Raw genomic sequence first — 24,488 nt, 5'->3', positions numbered from 1 at the left:
ATATTGCAAAAGAAATAACTTCGATCTTTTAATAAAATTCGTATCAGAGTATACTGTAAGTACTTATCTGTCGTATATAAATAAATCTCACTTAATCAAAACCAAAATAATAATACATCGCTTATTCGAGACCAAAAAGACTCGTAGTCATCTCCGCTAGATTTCTAAGTTTTACAATAATATAATATCATACATACAAGTACGGTCATCGCATAAATAAAATTATCTAATACGATATTATTTACAACGCACGCTAGGCGCACTCTAGGCGTCTATGTCGTCCTCGCGCTGGCTCGAGAAGTAGCTGACGAGGCCGCCGAACACGCTGCCCTCCTCGCGCTCCTCCGGCCCCGCCGCCTGCCCCGCCGCCGGCCCCGCCGGGGGCTCGGCCGCGGCCGGGGCTGCTGCTGGCGGGGCAGGCAATCCCGGTCTCATTGTGAGAGGTAACTCCGTTTCTGGCGGGAGAATTCTCGGCGCCGGTGGAGTAGGAATTCTCGGTCCCAACGCAGGACCTATCTCCGACCCCGACGGCGGTATACCCGGTCCTATTGATGGAGGGATCTCTGATGCCGTAGGGGGAGGTAATATCGGTCCCATCGAAGGAGGTAGCCTCGGTCCCGGAGAAGTAGACGCTCCTTGTCCGAAGGTCGGAGGTGCCCCCGGTCTTGTCAGAGGGGAAATTCCCGGTCCGTGCGACGCTCTCGGTCCAAGCGGGGAAGGCGCTCTCGATCCTAATAGCGGAGGCGCTCCCGGTCTCAGCGGGGAAGGCGCTCCTGATCCTAGTGGAGAAGGCGCTCCTGGGCCCAGCGGGGAAGGCGCTCCTGGGCCCAGCGGGGAAGGCGCTCCCGATCCTAGTGGAGGAGGCGCTCCCGGGCCCAGCGGGGAAGGTGCTCCCGATCTTAGAGAAGGCGCTCCCGGGCCCAGTAGATGAGCCGCTCGCGGTCCCAGCGGGGAAGGTGCTCCCGATCCTTGTGGAGGAGGCGCTCCTGAGCCCAGCGGATGAGGCGCTCCCGGTCCCAGCGGGGAAGGTGCTCCCGATCCTAGTGGAGGAGGCGCTTCCGGGCCCAGCGGAGAAGGTGCTCCCGAGCCTAGTGGAGGCGCTCCTGGTCCTAGCGGATGAGGTGCTCCCGGTCTCAGCGGATGAGGCCCTCCCGGTCCAAGAGGGGAAGGTGCTCCCGATCCTAGTGCAGGAGGCGCTCCCGGTAATAGCGAATGAGGCGCTCCCGATCCCAGCGGATGAGGTGCTCCCGGTCCCAGCGGAGAAGGCGCTTCCGACCCTAATGGAGGAGGCACTCTTGATCCTAGTGGAGCAGGTGGTCCCAATCCCAGCGGGGAAGGTGCTCCCGGTCCCGGCGAAGATGACATTCCCGGTCCCGGCGGAGTTGGCGGAGCCGGCCCCGGCGGAGCCGGCCCCGGCGGAGAAGACAGTCGTTCGAGACGCTCCCGCGATAACAGCGGCATCGTCGGCGGCGCCGCTAACTGTTTGCTGAGCGCGGATCTCTGCGGATCGTAGGGCGATTGGGGGTAGTGCGGGCTGGAGCGGTCGGGGGGCGGCCGCATGGGCGGGGCGAAGTAGGGCGGGCGCGAAGAGCGGATGTGTGCGCTCAGATAGGGAGGGTCTGCGGGCGGGCTGGCGGCGGGCAGCAGGCGGTGCAGCTGCTGCATGCGCTGCAGCGGGTGCGCGCCGGGCGGCGGGCGCGGCATCGGCGGCTCCTGCGGCGGCGCGTAGGGCCCGTACGGCCCGTACTGCGGCGCGTACGGCCCGAGCGGGAAGCGCGGCCGCCGGTCCTTGTTCTCGGTGTGCTTGATCTTGGGGTGGTTCCGCGGCGGGTCCTCGCGCGGCGACGGCGGCCGCGGCGAGGAGGGCGGCGTGCGATACTCGGGCTCGGTCTTCACTTCCGCTTTTATCTTGATCGGAGGCTCTCCGTCGGCGGCGGGCGGCGTGGGCGCGGCGGGGCGCGGCGCGGCAGCCAGCGGGGACGGCGGGTGGGGCGGCCCGCCCACCAGCCCCGGGGAGCCGCGCGAGTGCGGCCTGAGCGGGCCGTGGGGACCGTGAGGCCCGTGCGCGCCCATGGTGGCTCTCAGTTGCCCGTGGAGCGGATGGGTGGGCGGCCCGTGAGAATTCGGCCCGAGGGGACCGTGCGGGCCGCCCGGCGAGTGACCAGGATGGCCACCAAACGAATGTCCGGGTGGACCGTGCGGGCCGCCGGGAGGGCCATGTGGCCCGCCGGGGGGTCCGTGTGATGCGCCGGGAGGTCCATGTGGTCCGCCAGGTGGATGTCCCGGTGGCCCATGTAGTCCGCCGGGTGAATGAACCGGCTGTCCGTGTGGTCCGCCAGGCGGGTGTCCTGGCGGTCCGTGTGGTCCGTGCTGATGTCCGGGTGGAGGCCGTGGGCCGGGATGCCCGGCAGGCCCGAGTGGCCGCTGCGAGGGATGTCCGGGCGGTAAGTGTGACCCGTGTGGCCCGGGCCCGGGGCTGGACGTGGGGGGGTAGGCAGGAGGTAAGGCCCGCATCTGCGGCGGGTAGTACCCGGGCGGGTACTGATGCCTGGCGGCGGGGTTCATGCCCGGGTGATGCATGGAGTACATCATGTTCTGCCCGCGCGGACCGTACGGAGAGTTGCCTTGTGGATACATCATAGGCCCCCTGAAATATTGAATTAAATTCATAATCTCTTCCTACTCAAGAGGTGATAATTATTTGAGTTATATTAATTTGAGTCGATTTTGCTTTACTCGCACAAAGGCTTTTAAAAGGTCCATCCTACTAAAAACTTCACGATTTGTCTTAGATATATCACATATTCATGAACAAGATAAAATCTTAACAAATAACATACCGATATTGCTGGTTGATCATGTGCGGCATTCGCGTGATAATACTGGGTTCTTCCGTCACTGGTTTGAAAGGTTGCGGCGATCCCGCTACCGACAGGGTACCTTGCAACAATAACAACAAGTTAGACATTACTAAAACGCTATAAACAACACCGTACAAAAGCCTATGGCATCATTTTATTCGATCTTCAAACATAGTACACGTCCTTGTCAAGTGACACTCTTGACTTGAAATAAAGTTTCTTTAGTTGAGAAGATACATATTAATTACTTTGAAATCAAAAAAATATTAGGTCCTCGATAATTTCAAGAACTGAGAGTGGCTTGTGTGGTGACCATCTTTGAAGTAGAGGGCTTACTATATACATCAATGGCGGAATTGTATCCCCTTGAGCCTACAGGGATCCAAAAGCTATATCTTATTCTTAAATTCTTCTCGCCCAATGTCGTATTATAATTTTAATACATTATAGACGGCATCTGTGGTTCCTTTTCTGATTGGCTTCGGTCTTGGATGTTAATTTTTATATGTATTTATTGTAAAATATAGTAGCGGTGTGAGAATCTCGTAACACAAGTCTCGAACTTACTACGAGGCTAACTCGAATCTGTGTAATTTGTCCTGTATTTTATAAATAATTTATTTATTCATAAAGATAACGATTTCTTACCTTCTCGTAGTACGTGCAAACGCTCCTCGGGGCCCGCAACACCGCGCAGTTCCGGTCGCACCTACATAAAAATAATTACGTGCGCGTTAAATACATGCATTTATAAATATTTACTGTAATTTAATGCGATAGTTTAAAATAATTTGATAAAAGTTTATTCTCTTTTTTCTTCCCATCTGTGAATCTATTTCTGAAGGTTATTTTATAAGGTATATAAATGTTTAAAATGCCGTGTGATCCCTCAGCACCAATATAAAAAAGAATAGGCAAATCAATCTCTTTTCCATGGACGTCCTAAAGGCGACTTAGGTATTGGTTTATAAACATGGGATTCTTCTTTTGGTCGATGGGCTAGCAACCTGTCACTATTTGAATCTCAATTCTATCATTAAGCCTAACAGACAGCCTTTTAAGACTAAAGGCTCTGTCTACCCCGCAAGATAATTGATGATGATTATTTAAAAGGAATGTATATAAAATATCAAATTGACCTGCAACCGCGGCTGCTGCGGGTAGCGTTGTTGTTCGTGCGCGTGGAAGTGCGCAGGCGCGGCGCCCGCCGCCGGGAACTCCACCTTCTCCTTCTTCATGCGCTTGCTCTCCTGAGAATGTATACCATACCATCTGTATTATAGCTGTATGTTATGCTGGCAGCCCGCCATGACGTCCGTCGTCGTACTCGCGTTGTCGAACTATCGATACTTGACTTCGGAAATCATCTACAATATCGATACTATTGACAGTCCTATCGGTACTATTGCTTTTCCTCAACAATCAATATTTAATTATCGTTCTGAAACACTGGTACATCATACATCGCAGATAATGTACCTCTTTAAGGGCGAAAGAATGTTCATGACCAGTTCAGTATTTAATATTTATATTCATCCTTACAAAGAAAGAACAGTCAAAATCAAAAATTTCACTCCTATAATTTTAGTAAAGAAGTATAATTAGGTATTATGTTTAATTACAAGACTAAATGGCAAAACATTTTTTAAATTTCAGAATTTTTTGACAACTTTACAACTGTTGGCACTGAAAACTGAAACATTGCAATAAAAACGCAAAAAAAAAACACATTCATATATCTTTAAGTACAATACGACATTTCTTTAATTTTGTATTATTCAGATTGGTATGAGTTAAATCTAACCTGCAACGCCAGTCGCGCCATCTTCTTCTCCTCCCGCTCTTTCGCTTTCTGCTCCTTGAGTTTCTCCTTCTCTTCCTTCTTCTGTAGTCGCTCGGCCCTTCTCGCTTCCTTCTCCGCTTGCTTCGCTTCGCGTTCCTGACGTTTCTTCGCACGTTCAACCTATTTGTTTTATTCTATTAGAAAGTCAATTCCGAGAAATTGCCAACAGAGTTTCAGGTTTCGTGATTTATATGAGAACATATTTTTGAATTTTTCAACTTTATAAAAATTATTTTTTTTTAATAATTAATAATTAAAAAATAATTGTTTTTATTTATTTTATAATCATAAATAGTCATGTAATTAAAATACTCACATCATTGGGTTTTAGTGGAGTGCCGTCAGTCTTGAGATCTGTTGACAATAAGTTGTTATTTGTAACAGAAAGTCAAATATTATAAAGATAATGCAATTTCATAGTATTCATAGCATATAACTCCTTCCGGGATAACATTTATCGCGCAAACTAGTCCGCGTTTAAAATAATGTTTCGATTGCTTTACGTTCGGCAAATCAATAGGCTATTACACTCTTTTTTGAAAACTGTTTTAAATCAATCCTGAGACTGTGTTATACCTATAGAATTTTTATTAAAATTTTTTGAAGCCGAAAAGTGCTCTAAAAACGATTTATTATTTATGATTTTGTATTTTCGCGCGAAAACGCCATCCGCCATGCTGTTTTGACTCGTGACGTCATACTTTTAGTAAACAATACGGCTCTACGTAAGACTAAAGTAAAAAGATTTTTGTAATAATGAATTACAATATATATTGTTGGTGTCTTGTTCCTGAATGCAAGAATACAAGTATAAAAACACCAGAAAAATTGTGGATTCCACTGCCAAGTGATATTAAAATGAGAAACACTTGGTTGAAATTAGCAAGAAGAGATCCAAAGGCATTGTCTACAAAATCAAGATTGTATTTCTGTGAAGACCACTTTGATGTAAGTTAGCATTCATTGTAAATAGTAAAGTAACCACAAGTCATGTTAATATAACACCAAACAACCTTTGAGTACTTTTAGGTTATGTTATGAACCTATGATGCGAGTTGATTTCATATTATATACTTATTTCATGTTTTAGCTCGAAAACGATATGAATATATATAGGTTATGTTGGATTGGTTGTGTAATAATTTACCTATTATAATTGTGTATTGTAAGAGAATGTTTAATTCAATAAATACTACTCTGTCAAGAAAGTAGCAGGAAAAGATCAATAATACACAAACTGTTTGTTATTCATCCAAATTTATTTTATCACCTTCAAAATATCCTCTTTTAGAAACGATACACTTACGCCAACGAATAATCCAATCATCAAAACATTTTTTAAACGCTGTTTCCGGAATTGAGGTCAGTTCTCGCCGCGAATTCTCTTTTATGTCTTCTACCGATTGAAAACGGGTGCCACGAAGTGGTAATTTGAGTTTAGGAAAAAGAAAAAAGTCGGCTGGAGCCATATCTGGTGAATATGGTGGTTGCTCGATGGTATTTGTTGAGTGTTTGGTTAAAAATTCGTTCACAATGATGGCCTTGTGCGAAGGTGCATTATCATGGTGCAAAATCCAAGAATTTTCTTTCCACAAATCTGGCCTTTTTCGTAGGATTTGCTCTCTTAAACGCCGCATAACACTCAAATAATATTCCTTATTTATCGTTTGACCTTCCGGCAAGAATTCCGAGTGCACAACACCGCGATAGTCAAAGAAAACAGTCAACATGACTTTGACTTTTGAACGACTTTGACGTGGTTTTTTCGGTTTCGGTTCAGTTGGAAGGCGCCACTCCGAAGCTTGTTGACTAGTTTGCATGTCAAACTCGTAAACCCACGTCTCGTCACCAGTAACAATGCGTTTCATGAATGTTGGGTCGGAATTGACTCGTTCTAGCATGTCCTCAGCGACTCTCATGCGATTGAGTTTTTGAAAAAAATTCAGGTCTTTTGGGACTAGCCGAGCGGCAACATGTTTCATACCCAAATTATTAGTTAAAATGGTACGGATCGACTCGTGAGATACAGAAAGTTCGGTGGCTATCTCTCTCAAAGTTGAATGAGGATTTTCAGTCACTATTTCCTTCACTTTTGCGATGTTAACTTCAGTTGCAGACGTTGATGGCCTACCAGAGCGAGGCAAATCTTCCATCACATCTCGACCGCTTTTGAACGCTTTGTACCACTCATAAGCACGAGTTTTTGATAAAGTCGATTCACCGTAAGCCTTCTGTAACATTTTCAGTGACTCCGAACACGATATTCCATTGGCAATGCAAAATTTAAGACAAACTCTTTGTTCGATGTTTTTATCCATTATGAAATTAGCAATACACACTAGATATGATATAACTAAAAATAGCACTGTATTTAATGTAAACAACAGATGCAACTCAAACTCCGCGCCAAAATGGAAAACAGTTGTGCCAATCTAACAACAACAAAAAAAACAAAGATTTTAATTTGGAACCATAAATAAATAATCCATTCCCGATACTTTTCTGACTGAATGTACTTACATCGCTGTTTTAACATTTCTTAACTCAGCAGAACAGAAATCGGGATTGGACGCAAAAAATTTCGCCACCATCAACGTATTAATCCTCGGTAGATTTATATTGTCTGCTTTCACAAAACCGTCTTCCATGATTCTATTAAATTATTAAAGAGTAAAAACCCAAAAACGTGATAGAAATTTTAAAATTTCAAAATAAACAGAGCCTGACATCATCAATATGTTTTCGATTCGATATTTGTTTACTAAAAGTATGACGTCACGTCAGTACCCAACATGGCGGATAGCGTTTTCGACTTTTGAAGAACAGATTAAAAAAGAGGATTTTTTAAATTGAATTATAAAATCCATATTGCACTTTTATGAATAATGATCGATGTTTTTCTTTTATTTTTTACAAAATCTATAAGATACGTGCATTTTTATATTTTTTTTTACATGGTGTAAAATAGCCTATTAGCGCGCGGAAATGCATCAATACAGTTTCGTCAATGCAGCTTCTCCGACTACTTTGGTCCTTCTTTATAAACACTAGGCGAGAGGCCTGCATCATAAATTCTTCTCCATACTCCACGCTATTATATAACTTTAAATTTATGCAAGTATGGATTGTTACATTTTTGTTTCTTTCACGCAAACATTCACGAACATAAAGATGATGGATACAAAAATGTATCACATTAATTACTAATTTTTCTTTTATATTTCCTTGCAATCAACAAAGAGATGTTGCATACAAATATACACTACATGATTAATGTTTCTTTTTTCTGAACAACAACATTCCAGTAACAAATTCTTGTTTGACAGCCGAGAATACAGTATTACCAATCGGCGTTGGCAATGCTACTTCGCTTCCTCACTATGTCGGTCACCTTTGATCTTGACGCCGACGAGCTTGGCGAGCGCGTCGTCAGTGGCGGCGGGGCGCCCCCGGCCGCGGCCGCGCCCCCCGCCCCGCCCCGCGCCCCGCGCGCCGCCCCGCCCGCCGCCCCGCGCGCCGCGCACGCTGCCCTCCGACCACGGCACGCTGCTGGCTTCTAGCGCGTCTTGTTGCGCTTCTGTCCAGTTACAAATTTGATACATTTTATTTTGACAATTTACACAGATTGAATTAACAACGAAGTAAGTTCGAAAATTGAATTACGACATACTAAATCAATAATACTATATCTTACAATATATACTCATAAAAATTAACATTCACGACCCAGCACAATAAAAAAATTCGTTTTTCATCGTGCCCGGGTCGGTACTCGAATCCGGTGTCACAGACAAGCGCATTACCACTGCACCGCACAGAGGTTTAACGAAATATGCCCCATACAACCACTTCAATGTGAAAATAAGCGAGCTTTAGTACCCCTGAACAAAAAGGGGTACACTTCAAAAAATATTCACTAAATCCTAAGCATATTTTTCACACATATTCAACAAATTTGCCCTGGGTTTCCACATCTGTGAAAACTTTTAAAATAGAAGTTTAATCCATATCTGCGACAAATTACATTTAAACTAGAGGTTCTTTAATTTATTAACAAACCGGAGGGGGCAACAACGAACAGGCAAAGGTGAGAGAAAAATACTTTCTCTTAAAAAACGAACAAAACCGCCGAGCTTGCTTGAAGAGAGTTATGAATGTGGATGAAACGAAGCAAGTACGCAGAGATCGTGGCAAGTGGAAAGATGTAGTCTCTGCCTACAGCTCCGGGAAAAAGGTGTGATTTATGTATGTAAAAAGAACAAAACTTACTGAGATGCTCCTCCAACTGTTCAGTCTTGGCTTTAGTTATATCCTCGGGTAGTTTCTCCAGCGGCACGACGGCGGTCTTGCAAATGAGATCGTTGAGCGCCTTCTGTTTCTCCTCGTCCACCGACTTGCGCCGCGCGCCGCCGTCCGAGTCCGACGTGAGGTCGGAGTCGTCCACTTTGAACTCGTCCGAGCTGTCCGGCATGTGCTTGCCGCTCGACTTGTGCATCTCCTGATGTGAAAGAATAGGTAATTATATATATTTTTTTAACACGAAAAACACAGCACGGACGAACGAAAGAGAAACACGAAATGTGGACGAGAGAATACATTGTTGTGATAAATTTACTTATACGAAATTTACATGTAAAACATGTTTGAAAACGAGAGCTGCCTAGTTTATAATAGGCATAATGACTAACTTTTGTTTTGGTGACTTTCCCATCATATTTTTAATGAGTAAATATCAATTCACTTAATTTATTTAAATGCGTATATTCTATCACATACATACATACATATAGTCACGTCTATATCCCTTACGGGGTAGACAGAGCCAATAGTCCCGAAAAGACTGAATGGCCACGTTCAGCTCCTCGGCTTAATGATGGAATTGAGATCTAAATAGTGACAGGTTGCTAGCCCATCGCCTAAAAAAGAATCACAAGTATGTAAGCCTATCCCTTAGTCGCCTTTTACGACGTCCATTGGAAAGAAATGGAGTGATCCTATTCTTTTTTGTATTGGTGCCACCATTGGAACCACACACAATATCACATCACTAATATATATTGTTTTCAGACCTATTCGATATGCCTATTGTCGGATACTCACGTCCTCAGACTCCGTGTTGGGCATCTCCGTGTAGTTGATCTTCTTCTGCCTGGTGCGGTGTTTGGGCGACCAGTCGTTGGGCCCCTCGTCGCTGAGGCCGCCATACGTGACTCGCGCTCGCACTACGTTCCCGGCCGCGTCGTACTGCGTCAGACCGCTGCGCTTTCGAGACTTCTTCGACGATTTGTCTCGCTTCGGCCGTGGCGGTTTTGATCTGGAGAGTACATACATATAATAACATCTATCCCTTGCGGGGTAGACCAACCCCGCAGGCTAACAGTCTTGTAAAGACCACGAAAGGGCCACGTTCAGCTGTAAAGCTCAATGATGAAATTGAAATTCAAATATTCACAGGTTGGTAGCATGGGTAGAAGGGCTACCTAAAATTATTGGCCTTTTCTTCGCCTTTTACGACATCCATGGGAAAGATTAAAGTGGTTCTGTTCTAAAGTGCGGGGAACCAAGGCTATTTGAAAATACAGTTCATCATATAAATAATAACTTCTAGTTACAATAATTTGATAATGAAAATGTAACCAAGGGATCACCAAAAATTATTTTAAAAATAAAAAATCTATTCAGTGAGAAACAAACTTTTTCTGATTGTTCTGGGACTTGGATGTTTATCTATTATATAAAAATATAAGTAAGGATTGTTGAGTTAATATCTCGTAACAAAAATTTCAAACTTACTTCGAGGCTAACTCAGTCTGTGTAATTTGTCCCGTATATAAGTATATAGTTGTTAGTGTTATGACATACTTGGATTTGGATTTCTTCCCTTCTTCTTTTGACCACTCCTGGGCCCCGGCAGACTCGCTGGAACTGTCTTCGAATACGCCTTTCTTTTTCTTCTTTACTTCTGGTGACGACTCGGCTAGTTTTGGACGATCTATTTAACAAAGGATTTGACAATTTAAAATTGAAATTTAAAATGATTAAGCTGTATAGATTGTTTGAAGATTTACAAAGAATAAAAAAAATAATCCATAGGTACATCAATAATAATAAATTGTAACTGCCAAAAAGAATAAAATATCGTCACCTTTCTTATCAGTTCTCCCAGTGCGCCTGATGGGCAGATTGTCTGAGGACTGGGAGTCGCTGGTACTGTCTCGCTCTGCTGATGACGAAATGTCCTCCGATGACGATTCGATCCTGTAAGTAATTCCGTCATGTATTTGGTATGAAGGCACCACCAATGAGTTGAGCTTCCGAGACTTGCGACGTGTCTTCTTGGGCAACTACTTCACTTAGACAGATTATCCCAGGCATTTCCATAATAGGTACTACCTATCACTACATAGTATAAAACAAAGTCGCTATTTTAGTCTGTTTGTCTGTATGCTTAAATCTTAAAAATTACGCAACGGATTTTGATGCGGTTTTTTGTAACAGGTAGAGTGATTCAAGAGGAAGGTTTTTATGTATAATTTTTTCCGAATTTTGCACCCGTGCGAAGCCGGGGCGGGTCGCTAGTATACCATAAAATACATCTGAAGACACAGGAGTGCCCCCGCCAAGACGACCCAAAAAAGCGCACTAGCTAACTTCGCGAAGGGTTTTGTGATTGTCCCAACTCACCCGGTCTCCTTGAAGTCCTCGTCGGTCTCGTCATCGTCTTCGGAAGGCACCTCCAGCGAGTTGAGCTTCCGCGGCTTGCGGCGGGTCTTCTTGCGCAGCTTCTTCGCTTCGAGAGGTTTACCCTGATGTATCATAAAACGAAGTTACCTCTGTGTTCTACAGTACAATGATTCATTTAAATGATTTTTAACTTTTGCGCTGCATTATACATGGTTCGCAACGTCCGAGATAAAATAAAGGTACTTTACCTGTATTTTGTATAAATAACCTAATACATTTTTATTTTATTTTTTTTCTTTTAATTTAGATTTAATAAAACCTAGGTAATGATAAATTGAGAGTATAGACAGCTCATTCCTTTAGCATCCTCAAAGTTGTGACACCAAAAGATATAACAATTATTAAGTGATATTTAAAATAAGTCACAATAATAAATAAAAATTTTAAATTAGAATTTGTCTTTCAGAGGTATCCACGTTTTCTAGATAATCATTGCTCTGACATGACGCGATTACACATCATGATGCTATTTTGACATGTACGCAAAACTCCCAATTATTTTTAGAAAGAATAATAAGTATAAAAATTAACCTAAACTAACTAAATTAATAAAATAATTATTGAAACTATAAAAATACTAAGCAATTAATAATTAATTATTTACCTGTTCAACCGCTTCCCTCTCAGCCTTCATTTTCTCCTCCTCTGCCGCCTCAATGATTGTTGAGATGTCTTTGCCGCGCCCTTGGTTGCCCGCACTGGTCGTAGGTTCTACGTATTCTTCCTGCAAACGAGATGGAATAATTGTCTTAATGTTGTAAATACGTACTTAGTTTGTCATGTAAAGTAATATTCTTCTTTTTTTCTATTGTTAACTAATTCTCTTGAGTGCACATTCAGGCATTTGAACTTGTAACCTTGATCTTAAGTGGTTGATGGTGGTGCGATGAGAGATGCTACGTGATATTCCCATAACTTTCCCATTTGTGATTTCTTGGTCATATGCGGACCCTGGGAAGACGTTATCGGTACTAATGCCAGAAGGATGATCATGAGGTAACATTCGCCCCACTCCCGAGGACTCAACCACTACAGAAGCTAGATGGACAATAATAAGGTACTCGTAAGCCACGTACCTTGATAGCGGAGGAGATGAGGCGGTCGTACTCCTGGCTGCGGTAGGACACGGGCAGCTGCTTGCGCGCGCGCAGCCGGTACACCGCGCCCGACGACGACGACGACGACCAGCCGCTGCTGCTGCTCTCGCCCTCTGTGGGGAAACACTACATTATACCTCTTCCTCATCAATATTATATATTTTCTATCTAATGTAAAAAAAGAGAACACTGACTATTCCACAGAATAACAAAGTACAGTTCAAACGGCTCGGTCTAAAGTTTTGAAATTAAGCATGTAGGTTAATTTGGTACTTAGAGAAGATTTCCGAGAATTCTCGCGGGAGCGGTAATGATCTGAATTAAACGTAACTCGTAAACGTAGTTACATTATATGATATTAGCTTTAAAACCCAACCATTTCGTCTATAACCATGAAATCTTTCGAATATTATGCACGCCCAATGAAAAATAATTATTTTCCTAGAACAAACACATCGCGATAGGCAGTGTAAATGGAAGAAGATAGTTAAATAGAACATTTTATTATAAAATGCATTGCAAGTCAACACATAAATAAGTTAAAACACATATGCGTCTTAGTATAAAAAGTACAAAACGCACCTGACTGAGATTTTTCCTCGCTCTTTTCCTTTTCTATGTTTTCGTCTTCGCTCTGCTTTTCTGGTTCTTCCTGTTTCCGCCGGACTCTCTCCGCCTCCACTTGTACCACTAGTTCGTCGTATTTAGTCAGTTCTTTTTCTAAAGACGCTATTAACATATTCTGAAAAATCACGATTTCAATACAGTTCCCATAAAATAACAAGCAAGTTTCACTTATTTCGAACAGAAACAGTCAATTTATAACTTGAAATTATTTAACAATGCTTGAAAAAATTACATTATTGGATTATTAGATGTTTGTTTGTGCTATAAGCTTCGTTAATATTAAGTTTAAATAACTGTTATTATCCACTTCACATTTTGACACGTGTACTTAATTGACAACAGTGAAAACTATTTTCGTAGAAATAATGGCGATATTCGAAAAAAATACTTGAACTTTGGTATTGGCAAAGAATAAATTAATACACTATCTAACCTACATCGTTGATTTGAACGAAGCATATTATGAGAAAGAACGAGAACATGACGCTAAAATACATACGTTTAAAAATCGAACCATGTTCTTTGTTTATAATTTGTTTTTTATTATGCCAGTATTTTTATGCATTTAGCCGGGAAACTTACTTTTTTTTTATTAATAATTGACAAAAACTTGTAATCCAGATCGACCACTAATATTGCAGTAATTTTTCATTGGATTTTTTAAGTTTTTGTAATAGAAGTGTATACTTACATGATTGCAAGGTGGGCAGTACCAATCTCCTTCAGGGACAAGAAACAGCATTGGCTTGAGACAGCTGGCATGATAGCCGGCGTCGCATTGATCACATAAAAGAATCCATTCGGGTTGCTCACCGCTGCCGCAACGCGCACAAACGCCATCTTCTTTTCCTATAGAATTAAATACAAAATATATGAAGTAAGTAAACCTTAAATTAGCAAAGCACAAATTGTTTATTTTTAAAAAGTTTAACATACCTTCTTGCAGTGTCCTCACTCTCTTTACTGGTTCAATTGGTTCTCCACTTTCCAAGTCTGACTCTGGAGAAAATTCGTGGTCGGATTTTGTGGTATCAACAGCTGAAAAAGGTTGAAAAAAATATTTTTTGATATATTCTGTTATGTATAAGTTTCTGAACAGTAAAGTTGTTTAAAGACCAATCAAAGCAATCTAAGCTTAACAGTGGTAAACAAAATATATGAAGGTAGCAAATTGTACACTGCTTGTAATTTACTACATTTTTACGTAATAAACCATTTGAATGCACATTAATTAAATTAGATAGAATAGTCTGCTATTTAATAATTAGATAGAAATGTCTTCTATTGAATAATTAGATAGAATAGATTACTATGGAATAATAAGATAAAATAGTCTATCTCCCATTCAAAAAGTAATCACAGCTCTTGTTTTGCAATTTGAGAAAGCATTTAAATTTTTTATACTGTCATAACAAAGAGTATTTGCTTCCTTGTTACAAAATCAAGTATACCGGGTGTTTTTACTACGCTTTTATTAGCTTGGGTTGTATGTATGTATGTATGTATGTAGGTATGTATGTATGTATGTATGTAGGTATGTATGTATGTATGTATGTAACGGAATCTTTGAGCTTAATTTTCACTGATTTCTAAACGTCTGATCAACCTGTTTAAGTTACATACATAAAATTACTCTTCTTTCCCGGAGGAGTAAGGCAGAGACTTACATCTTTAGACAAACCGCAATCTCTGAATACTTCTATCACTTAATCCACGTCTCTTCATGGACGCTCACCAGTTTAGAGTACTCTTAACCTGATCTTTCGCCAGGACGTCTCCAATAGACGTCTTCCAGTGTTATAAAGTAAACTCACGGTCGGGCTCCTCATGCAGCTCGAACAGAGGCTCGTCAGACTCAGACTCCTGGTCAGGGCCAGTGGAGTCTCCGCCGCGCCACTTGTCCTTACGCCGTGTAACACCTCTCCCCTTTTCTCCCTCGGAACTGCTACCACTGGCCTGCCATTCTTCTTCATCGTCTTTGTTCTGTAAATTTATAGAATAAAATTAGATTTATACACATACTTTGCTGGAAGCACACACTAGATGCAAATGTCACATTTAACTGTTTGGCTGTAAGATGGAATTGGTATTCAGTTGTAGTGACAGTTTGGCCCAAGTTAAAGGCTGTCTTTTGACTTCTACAATCAGCTTGGGTAGAGAACTAAGTTTTTGACTACCAGACCAGCATTGACCCATAGATTTGTTCCTGAAAATGGCCAGATATATTTTTGTGTGCTGGAAATTATCATTGTTTTTCCTTTCTTCAGAAAAATTTAAGACCTTTATTACCTTTCCCAAAAAAACAACTGACCTTTTTCTTGTGTATCATTTTCATCTCTCGCAACGCCACCTCCTCCAGATGCCTTCTCTCCGCCTCTTCCTTGATCTTCATTTGCGCGATACGACGCGACTGCCGCACCGGCGCCGCGTCGGAATCCTCAGACTTCGCCCCACTCTCGCCTTTTTCTACTTTCTCTTTCTTTTTATCTTTGCCCTTCTCTTTACCCTTTGGTTTCCGTTTTAAAACTTTCTTTGTCGACTTTTTGCCAGCTATAAGAAAAAAACAGAATTAATATACTAACTTATATGGGGCTTTACACAATGCTCTTGTAGCTGTTTAGATTTCTTACCTATACTATAAAGTGTTTCTTCCTCTGATTCGTCACTAGACTGCTTTTCTTGCAGTTTGGCTTCCACTTTTTTCCTATAAATAATTATAGATATAATAAAATTTACATGGAATAAAGTATAAAAAAAGTTTAATTTTAAAAAAGTTATCTACCTGGATGATGTAATGATTTTCTTAGGTTTAAACTTTAGGCGTTTCCCTCGAGTTATAGGCTCATCTTCTTCGCTCTCACTCTGAGATTCTGATTTGTTCTTGTCACTCAAAGTGGCATCAAGTAGAGTCCGTTTTAGTGATTTGTTCAATTTTGTCTCCTTGATACTAGTATTATTATCACTTTCGTCCTTTTCAGCGTCATTCTCTGTTTTCACCTTTAAAATTCTTTTTCGTTTGAATTTACCTTTATTAGCTTTGATCTTCTTACGTAGTGATACTGAGTTTTCCAAATCCTCGGTTTTAGCTTTGACCTTGCTATCAGAATTTATTTCATTTACACTTTTGTTATTACTATTCAGAGTTTCATTAGTATAAGAATACGTAACATCGCTTTCGGGAGTGTCTAGGCGAAGTTTCTTTGGAGGTAAGGGATCCTCAACTTTAACTTCATTATCTGGGCTTTTCTCCTTTTCACTTTCAGCATGATCATTCTCATCATGGTCTACTGACGAAACACTACTTTTCCTTTTTTCTATAGAACTAGCTTTACTGTCGTGACAATTATCACTTTCTGTTACAGAATTTGAAACTTCTGTCCCATCATTTAATTTTAATTTATTACCTGAATCTCTTCTTTTCTTTACTTTACCTTTCTTGACATTGTTTTTTCTTTGATTGTCATTTTCTGTGTTATTTTTATCATTAACACTGCTCTCTCTACTATCAGTGGTACTTTCTGTCAACTTGTTTGAATTAGGACAATCAGAAGGATCTACATTACGAACACAGGGTTTTTTAGGTTCTGATTTTATCACTTCTGTATCATTATTATCATTATTAGGTTTTTTAAGTGTTCTTTTATTTACAGTATTGCTTTTTAATTTGATATTTTTAACTACTTTAGCACTGTTTGTTAAGTTAGGAACATCATGTTCACCATTCACACCTTCTTCGTTACCATTTTCAGCATCTGTGTTTTCTTCAGCACTATGTTGTTGTTCAATAACCTCTGGATTTCCTGTATCATTCTCATACCCACTTCCTTCACCAAAAAAATACATTATTTCCTCTGCAATTTCGTCACCAATAATGTAAGTGCTATCACATTCTGCTCCATTGCCTTCGCCAGTTATAAACATAAGAGGTTCTACTATTTCTTCACTAACAGTTTCACTTACACTAATTTCTTGTTCAAATGATGCTAAATTTCTAATGTTATAATCATAAAAATACATATTATCTCTGCCTTCCGCTCTTTTTACAAACTGACTTTCACAATCTGCTCCATTACCTTCTCCAGTTACAATCATAACAGGTTCTTCAATTGCTTTGCTTAAGGATTCATTTTCTTCATTCTTATTATCATCAACATTCTCTTCTTGCTTAGGACTTTTATCTGAATTAATACTTTCTGATACTGAATTTAAACTTTCATCAGACTCCTTTACATTATCTTTACTTTCAACATCTTTTGTTTCTTGAGATTCCTCTTTACTTTCTTCTATTAATTCTTTTGGCTTTAATTCATCTTGTTTATCTCTTACAGGAGTTTTTTCCTTTTCATTTTGTGTTTCGGCCTCTTGTTCTGATTCAGACTCAGGACTTAAGAATTCCTCTTCAGCATCTTCATCTTCTTCAGGTTTGGGAATCTGAAAAGTTACAAAGTATTATTAATATTTTTTGGTTTCTTTAGACATTATTATTATTAGTAGTCACTACTCTGTTTACCTCTGCTACCTCTGCCTGTGCTGGTAAATCGGCACTACTTGAGTCTTCATTTGCATTAGAGGATACTAATGGACAAACTTCTTCACCATTTTTCAACTGTGTTATTACTTTCACTAGCTCTTCACGATTTCTGAATAAAAAAGTATAATATATTTAATAAATAAGGATAAAAACTGACCTAAAATTTTCAGTATGTTTTTTTTGGTATACGGCAGAAAATATTTGTTTACTTTAAAATTTATCCATACTTAACATACCTAGCCACTATTTGCCAAGTTTCTTCATCCTGGTCCTCCTTATACAGACACAAATTAGCATCATCATCCACTTGGTACCAGTATACACAACCATTTTTATCCCTCCCGATGGGATCTAATCGAAGGTCTTTGCATGATAGAGCATTCACAGCCGACTTGAATTTTGGATGACAAGTAAACTGATATTCCAAAAGAAGCTAAAAAAATATGTCAATAAACTAATTGGGTAATTGAATAAGCCTGAATGTATGTCACAGAATCAACTTTTTTTTGTGTGCAATGCCTTTATGAAATACTTTAAAGTGAGTAAGTTATAAAACAAATATCAACTTAATTTTCAAGACTGCAGAAATATGAAAACTTATTCTTAACCATTCGTGACTAAAGGCTCAATTGAAAACATATCATAAATTGTGAAAGACGTCAATGAACTTATGAATATAAATTAAATTATACTATAATCTATGTCTTCATTGTAAATTGTTACAAAACTAATAAATTTGTGGCAAATGATTCAAATATTACCTTTAGAACTTTCAATTTCACTTGAGCACTGGCCTTCTTGTATGAAAACCTTTCCATTTCCCAAGCCTCTTGATGGTGTCCATGTTGATGACAAAACTTTATCAGGCTTCGCTCCCATTTATTGCTTTGTACGGATTTTAATGCACGCCGAAGTAATCTCACATGTATTTCTTTTAGCGGATCCAAAACTAAAACAAGAGAAATTAATTTATGATGTTTGTTTACCAAAACTACGTGACAATACGGTTTATCAAACCTTACCCTCTTGAGTGTTTTCTATAAATTCCTGAAATTTTGCTATGGTCGGCACATCTAAACCATACAATTTGCCAAAAACTTTTAAAAAGGAATAAATAACAGCAAAATTAGGATCATTCGTACACGATATTTCACTATCGGACGCCATCGTCTAACTATGCTTTTGGTTTATCATTACACGTAGATAATTTTAACTATAGCTAACAGGTTTTTCACTTAAATCTATTGGAAAACTATTCTTCTTGTACATGTTTCAAGAAAATAATTTTATTACACACAATAATAACTTCTTTTCATTATTTTCTACAAAACTAAAATGACATGACAGACAGCCATCGTACTACCATAGACTAAATATATATTTTTAAATCTACTTATAAAAATGAAAAAAAAAAAGATTACAAACTAAAATTTAATTCACAAATTGTAGTTTTAGCTTTAGTTTTTTAATTCAATGACATATTTTCTTCGTAAAATATTCACGCCCTGTGATCACCAAAATAAACGTTGTTTCTGGCTTTCTGTCAATGTCAGTTATGTGACAGTAGATGTCAAATGACAGAACATCAATCAAACGTCAGTAAAAAGTCGAACAAAAACTCTTCTTTTTGGGGACAAGTGTGTTTGGTTTCATTTCCTTTTGTGCATTGCATAAATTGGTTTTAATAATTTTTAGAGTTATAACCAACCAACATGTCTTCAGTTTGTTGTGGAACTAAAAAACAAAAATTGAATAACTCATATAGTAATAACTTAGAGCGACCTTTAAACGGTTACCAAGAGTCTGTAGCTATACCTGATATGTGTTACTTTTGTTTCGATGTTTTGTATTGTCAGCTGCATAGCATGGACCCTCCACAGACGCCAAATTTTACCAATGATGCCTAGTAAGTAGTGGGATTGATTTTTGTAATTATATCTGTGCTTACTCTAAGAAACCTTCCTAAGGAGAAATGCTTTGTCAAACTTCGTACAGTTTCTTTGTTTGCACGAGAATAGTACTTACGAAGACACCTACATAATTTCAAGTTCTGTTTATATAGTGTCATGACTACTTCCATTAAGTCATTAGTTCTTTTTTGCTCAGGTACTTACCTAAAATAAGTTTTGATAATGTACCATATTAAATAATAATAATATTGATTTCCTCAGCCCCTTGTTTGTGACTTGGAAAATAGGGAAGGAGCATCGTCTAAGAGGATGCATTGGAACTTTCAATGCAATGCATTTGCATTCAGGTAAATACAAGAATTCTAATATCCCTTACACAATTTGGAACAGAAAGGGTGACTTCAAAAAAAATGTAAATCTTTTAACAGATGACAAATTATCATCTATGATATTATTAGTGATTAGCAATAATGCAGTCTGAACTATGCTATCTTGAAATAAAGTAATGTGTTCATATAGTACTTACCATAACCTACTAGATAAAAGAAAAATTAAAAACAGTTGACAGTAAAAATAAATCCTATTACTTCTTTTTTCATTACATTCCTATCTTTCCCTAAATTTGTTCTATTTCTATAATAGGTAAAAGAAACTGATTGCACACTTTGTAAATATACAGTTTGGTACTTGGCAAAAAATAGTGATTCCTGAATATATGCAATGTATATGTACTTCAAATAGTTTTAATAAAAAAAGATCTCTCTTTTTTCTATAACAATCCTGGAAATGAATCACTTATTTTTTGCCGATCACTAGGCTTTAAAGTTTCTTTTATAATTGTCTCAGCAGCGACTTGCAGTTGAAAACTGTTTGGCAGGTCTTCGTGAGTATGCAATTACTAGTGCATTGAAGGATTCCCGTTTCACTCCCATCACACGGGAGGAGGTACCGCGGCTTACCGTCTCGGTGTCAATTCTGCAGAATTTCGAAGAGGCAGAGCACTACTTGGACTGGAAGCTGGGCAAACACGGCATCCGCATCGAATTTCTTAGTGAACGCGGCACTAAGCGTACTGCAACCTACTTACCTCAAGTTGCCACTGAACAAGGTAGATTATCCTCAAAAATAAACTTAAGGCTTTAATTAAGTGACCTTTTTAGTGATTGATGCATTTTTTAGCAAAAAAACTCATCTTGGAGAGGAAGAATATCAGATGTGTGTTGAAAGAAAACAGGGTTTGAAAGAGGGTATATTATTATTTTTTTCTCATATTCTAAAACTAATGTATGTAAGTTATATATACTTCATTATAAAATATACTTCAAAATGCCATATTTGAACATAGCAGCTTTCCAGTCTTTTCAAGACTGTTGGCTCTGTCTCCCCCAAAAGGGATATCAACGTGACTATTTATATTTATAACTCTCATGTACTGCAGGAGGATTGTGAGCAGAAAAGAAAAACAAAATGAAAAATAAAAATCATCATTTTCTATGTGTTTTCAGGTTGGGACCAAATCCAAACTATTGACTCGCTCCTCAGAAAGGGCGGTTACAAAGCGGCCATCACGGCCGACCTGCGCAGGAGCATCAAACTCACGCGCTACCAAAGTGAAGAGATCTCTGCCACGTACAACGATTACATCAACCAGCGATGCTAGCGGCAGCTATCCTCTGGCGGGGTTCGCCATCCGAGTATTTGTGACCTTTCATATGAATATAAAACATACTCCTGCTCGGATGCATACGAGCTAAGTGGTCACACATACTGTGTTAGTAATAACTTAGATGTTAAGTGTAAGAATAGTGTCCAGAATCATACTTCGTGTACAACTTGTTTAGATAACCCTTCAGTTTACTTGGCGCTCGGAAGTACAACTGACAGTCATAATTATGCTCAAAGTAATTCGTCAGGCTCTCATAGGTGCGAAACGTGTTATATTCAAATTATTTAGGGTTATGAACACTGCCAACTATGTACATTCCCTCGTGACAACAATGGTGCAATCAAAACATTGAATAAACTTATGAATTCGTAAGGTAAAAGAAGTATCGTAAATTGTATCAGGCAATAGTTCTTAAGATTGTGTAGGTACTTATTTCACAAAAAGGGAACTTGTTATTTATAATAAGTGATTGAGAGCACTTTAGATCCGCAAGTGCTTTGATCAAAATTTTGACTGAAAACTTTGTTTGCATTTTGCTATAAATTGACTTTCAATTCAATGCAAAGTGGAAACATAGTTTTACATATATATAAATACATACATACATATTAATCTCTATGCTTAAAAAGCGCTCATAATATGGTGGTCTATTTCGATTACTATAAGTATTGAGCCCTATTTTGGCCAGATTATTTTCATACAAACTTACTTTGATTGAAAGTATGACATAATCGCAAATACGTGTACATTTCGGTACCCGCTTGCTCCATTTTTTATGATTGTTCTCATTCAACATACAACGCTTAATTCTTGATCAAAACCATTTCACAACAATAGTTAAACACATGAATATAATAGGCCCATAGTGCGATCACGTGAAAAGTCATAAAATATGTCAGATTAGAATAAATTTGGGGCAGATGGGTGAAATAGGAGATGGCATGTTCCAACAACGACGCGCGATCATCATAATTCCCTTTGTTGTTGCGTATTGTGTCTTACTGTTGAAATCTCACAAAGCAATAATTCTTGCGTCCATCGATCCGAGGCTTTGTCTACCCAAGGGATAAAGACTTGATTCTGTAGCTGTAATAAGTATTGTTATTGTTAATATTAGATAGATAGACTGCCGTGAATTTTGTGGCGATGTTGTAACAAATAATGCGCAGTTGGTGACTATAAGAACGTCTAGTCAAAATATTTTCGATCGTGACATGAAGATAGTTCAACTTCAAGGAAGCCAACAAAGCCAGGCATAATGACGGTAAGATGTCATCGTATGGGCCGCTTTGATGTTTGCGTAACCTAGAGGAAGTGTGGATAACAACGTAGAGAAACTGAGTTTAATTAACTTCGGTAGAAAGTTCCTCATTCTCATCTTCAATATTGCGTGACATAAAAGTGTTTTGGGGCATCAATAACTCGAATAAAGGCGCTCTTCATCGCTACAAAGGCAGCGGCGGCCGTCATCATTGGGTACACTTATGCTAAGAAGTTCATAGATTTATCATATAATTCGAAATAGGTTTAGAACAGCAGGAGGTAGAATATCAGTGCTGAAGGTGGCAGCAGTTTTGTTACCAAGTGTTCCCTGCATGTCTTATTTGCCTGTCCGTAAATAGTAGGGTTGTAATGGTTAGTGAATGTGAAGGCGGTGATGGGCAACGGCTTCGTGTGGGGCCTACCACCAACCGCCTACACTGTAGGCGGAGATTGAGTGAAAGCTTGATGACAAATCCTTCTTTTGTTTTGTTTCCGTGTTGCTATTTAAATGAGTCACCAAATCACTTACACGGCCGAACAAAATAATGCCCCTCACGTTCTCGAATTCGAAGTAGTTTACAAAATTTCTTTTGTATACTTTTGTCGCAACGCAAGCCTAGATCGCAAGTTTCGGTTAGACCTAAAGTCCGTTACAACCCTAATAAATAGACGTACTTACGAAATTTATATAGGTAGTAGGTACCTACCTAATGAATATTATGTAAGAATTTGTTCATTTTAAATTCTTTAAATAATCAACATAAAGGTTCATTTGTTATTAGTACATAGTATATAAGATTATATTTTTTGAATTTAAAAATTGTTATTACTCTTATGTAATTTGTGGTTTTTTGCGTGGTAAAATCTATAGGTATCTCGTATATCGGTTGTATGTTTAATTAGAGATAATTATGTAACATTAAATTTTAAGATTCGATAGTCTATAACAGCTTGACAAGGAGGCATAGATAGTGCTGTCTTGATTTGAAGCTTAGTTTAATGTTTTTCGTTATCTGTAAATTATAATATAATCATTTGTATGCAGTAAAAACTGTAATATGTACATTGTATGTACAGTCAACAGCATATAAACCTTCCCAAATCCACCAATCCAGAATAAGGTAACATTTACAGAGTTTTCCATGGATTATACTTGTACGCTGTTTTGCAACATGTACAATTTATACATTTTGTCCCCTATAAAATTCAACTTCAACACAGATTTGCACTGCTATGCCTTCACAACTCAAATTAATATAATATCAAATATTGCCTGGCACGCTAGAAAACCCTATAGTTAGTGAGGCTAGTAAATAGAATATATTATAGCAAATAAATAGAGAGACGAATATTTTCTATACTTGTTTTCATATTCATTGAACAAATTGATTTATTTTGTTTGAGAAATCAGGTTTCAGTTCTATTTTGATTATATCCCATACTGATAATTTGTGTGCTTCCTCTGCACAGTATGATCCGATAATATGGAAGTACACTATAGTAGGTTTTATTTATAAATCTAAAAAAATACTATGCAGAATTGCTGAAAAGGTAATATTTTTAATATTCACCTTGCCTCTATAGTATATTATGCCTTAACACATTCACTGCTGAAATAACGTTTTTATAGTAACTTTCCTTGGCAAAAAACGCTGGGGGCATTATCAGCAGTAAATATGTATCATACAAATATTTACTTTATGTATTTTTTTTACTTTGAATAGTATGGGATGGTCCAAGGAAGATTTACATATAAGGTATTGGCAGTTGTGTATTTGTGTGTTCATAAAGAAATGTGTACTTTCTGATAACAGTTGTGTTGTGTGCATAGTTTGTTGTCTGTTTTTTGTAATATCGTAATTAATTCTTACCTATATTAATTAATATAGATTATGTAAAACATATTTTGTTTTTACTTGTTCTACAATACTAAATAAAAAACAAAA

At 39.1% G+C, this 24,488-nt stretch overlaps 2 protein-coding genes across 2 annotated transcripts; one reads left to right on the top strand and one right to left on the bottom strand.

Moving 5' to 3' along the window:
• Positions 1-204: 204 nt before the first annotated feature.
• On the bottom strand, positions 205-19,057 carry LOC106132262 (remodeling and spacing factor 1). The gene is made up of 25 exons (XM_060947652.1): positions 18,726-19,057; positions 18,465-18,652; positions 17,940-18,136; positions 17,683-17,812; positions 15,955-17,603; positions 15,803-15,876; positions 15,484-15,722; positions 14,987-15,155; positions 14,109-14,210; positions 13,864-14,021; positions 13,128-13,287; positions 12,525-12,658; positions 12,053-12,172; positions 11,389-11,510; positions 10,850-10,962; positions 10,567-10,696; positions 9,805-10,018; positions 8,974-9,202; positions 8,096-8,281; positions 5,021-5,058; positions 4,666-4,824; positions 4,001-4,111; positions 3,510-3,570; positions 2,841-2,940; positions 205-2,647 (listed from the first exon to the last, which is right to left on the bottom strand). Exons 1-25 carry the CDS (start codon positions 18,868-18,870, stop codon positions 265-267), a joined length of 7,311 nt encoding a protein of 2,436 aa, XP_060803635.1. The 5' UTR covers positions 18,871-19,057; the 3' UTR covers positions 205-264.
• Positions 19,058-19,308: 251 nt separating this feature from the next.
• On the top strand, positions 19,309-24,444 carry LOC106132428 (uncharacterized protein CG5902). The gene is made up of 4 exons (XM_013331840.2): positions 19,309-19,609; positions 19,875-19,960; positions 20,491-20,721; positions 21,119-24,444. Exons 1-4 carry the CDS (start codon positions 19,416-19,418, stop codon positions 21,271-21,273), a joined length of 666 nt encoding a protein of 221 aa, XP_013187294.1. The 5' UTR covers positions 19,309-19,415; the 3' UTR covers positions 21,274-24,444.
• Positions 24,445-24,488: the final 44 nt, after the last annotated feature.

Source organism: Amyelois transitella, chromosome 14, assembly GCF_032362555.1.
Source record: "Amyelois transitella isolate CPQ chromosome 14, ilAmyTran1.1, whole genome shotgun sequence".
NCBI lineage: Eukaryota > Metazoa > Arthropoda > Insecta > Lepidoptera > Pyralidae > Amyelois > Amyelois transitella.
Note: the sequence above shows the minus strand (reverse complement) of the source record. Positions and strands in the feature narration are given on the sequence as shown.

Bases quoted from the DNA above. Each gene is read 5' to 3' on its own strand.
- LOC106132428 (XM_013331840.2), top strand. From the start codon at position 19,416: ATGTCTTCAGTTTGTTGTGGAACTAAAAAACAAAAATTGAATAACTCA. The intron at 19,610-19,874 runs GTAAGTAGTGGG...TGATTTCCTCAG, and splicing joins AATTTTACCAATGATGCCTA to CCCCTTGTTTGTGACTTGGA. The intron at 19,961-20,490 runs GTAAATACAAGA...ACTGTTTGGCAG, and splicing joins TGCAATGCATTTGCATTCAG to GTCTTCGTGAGTATGCAATT.
- LOC106132262 (XM_060947652.1), bottom strand. From the start codon at position 18,870: ATGGCGTCCGATAGTGAAATATCGTGTACGAATGATCCTAATTTTGCT. The intron at 18,653-18,725 runs GTAAGGTTTGAT...CTCTTGTTTTAG, and splicing joins TATAGAAAACACTCAAGAGG to TTTTGGATCCGCTAAAAGAA. The intron at 14,211-14,986 runs GTGAGTTTACTT...AACCTTTTTCAG, and splicing joins GCTGCATGAGGAGCCCGACC to CTGTTGATACCACAAAATCC.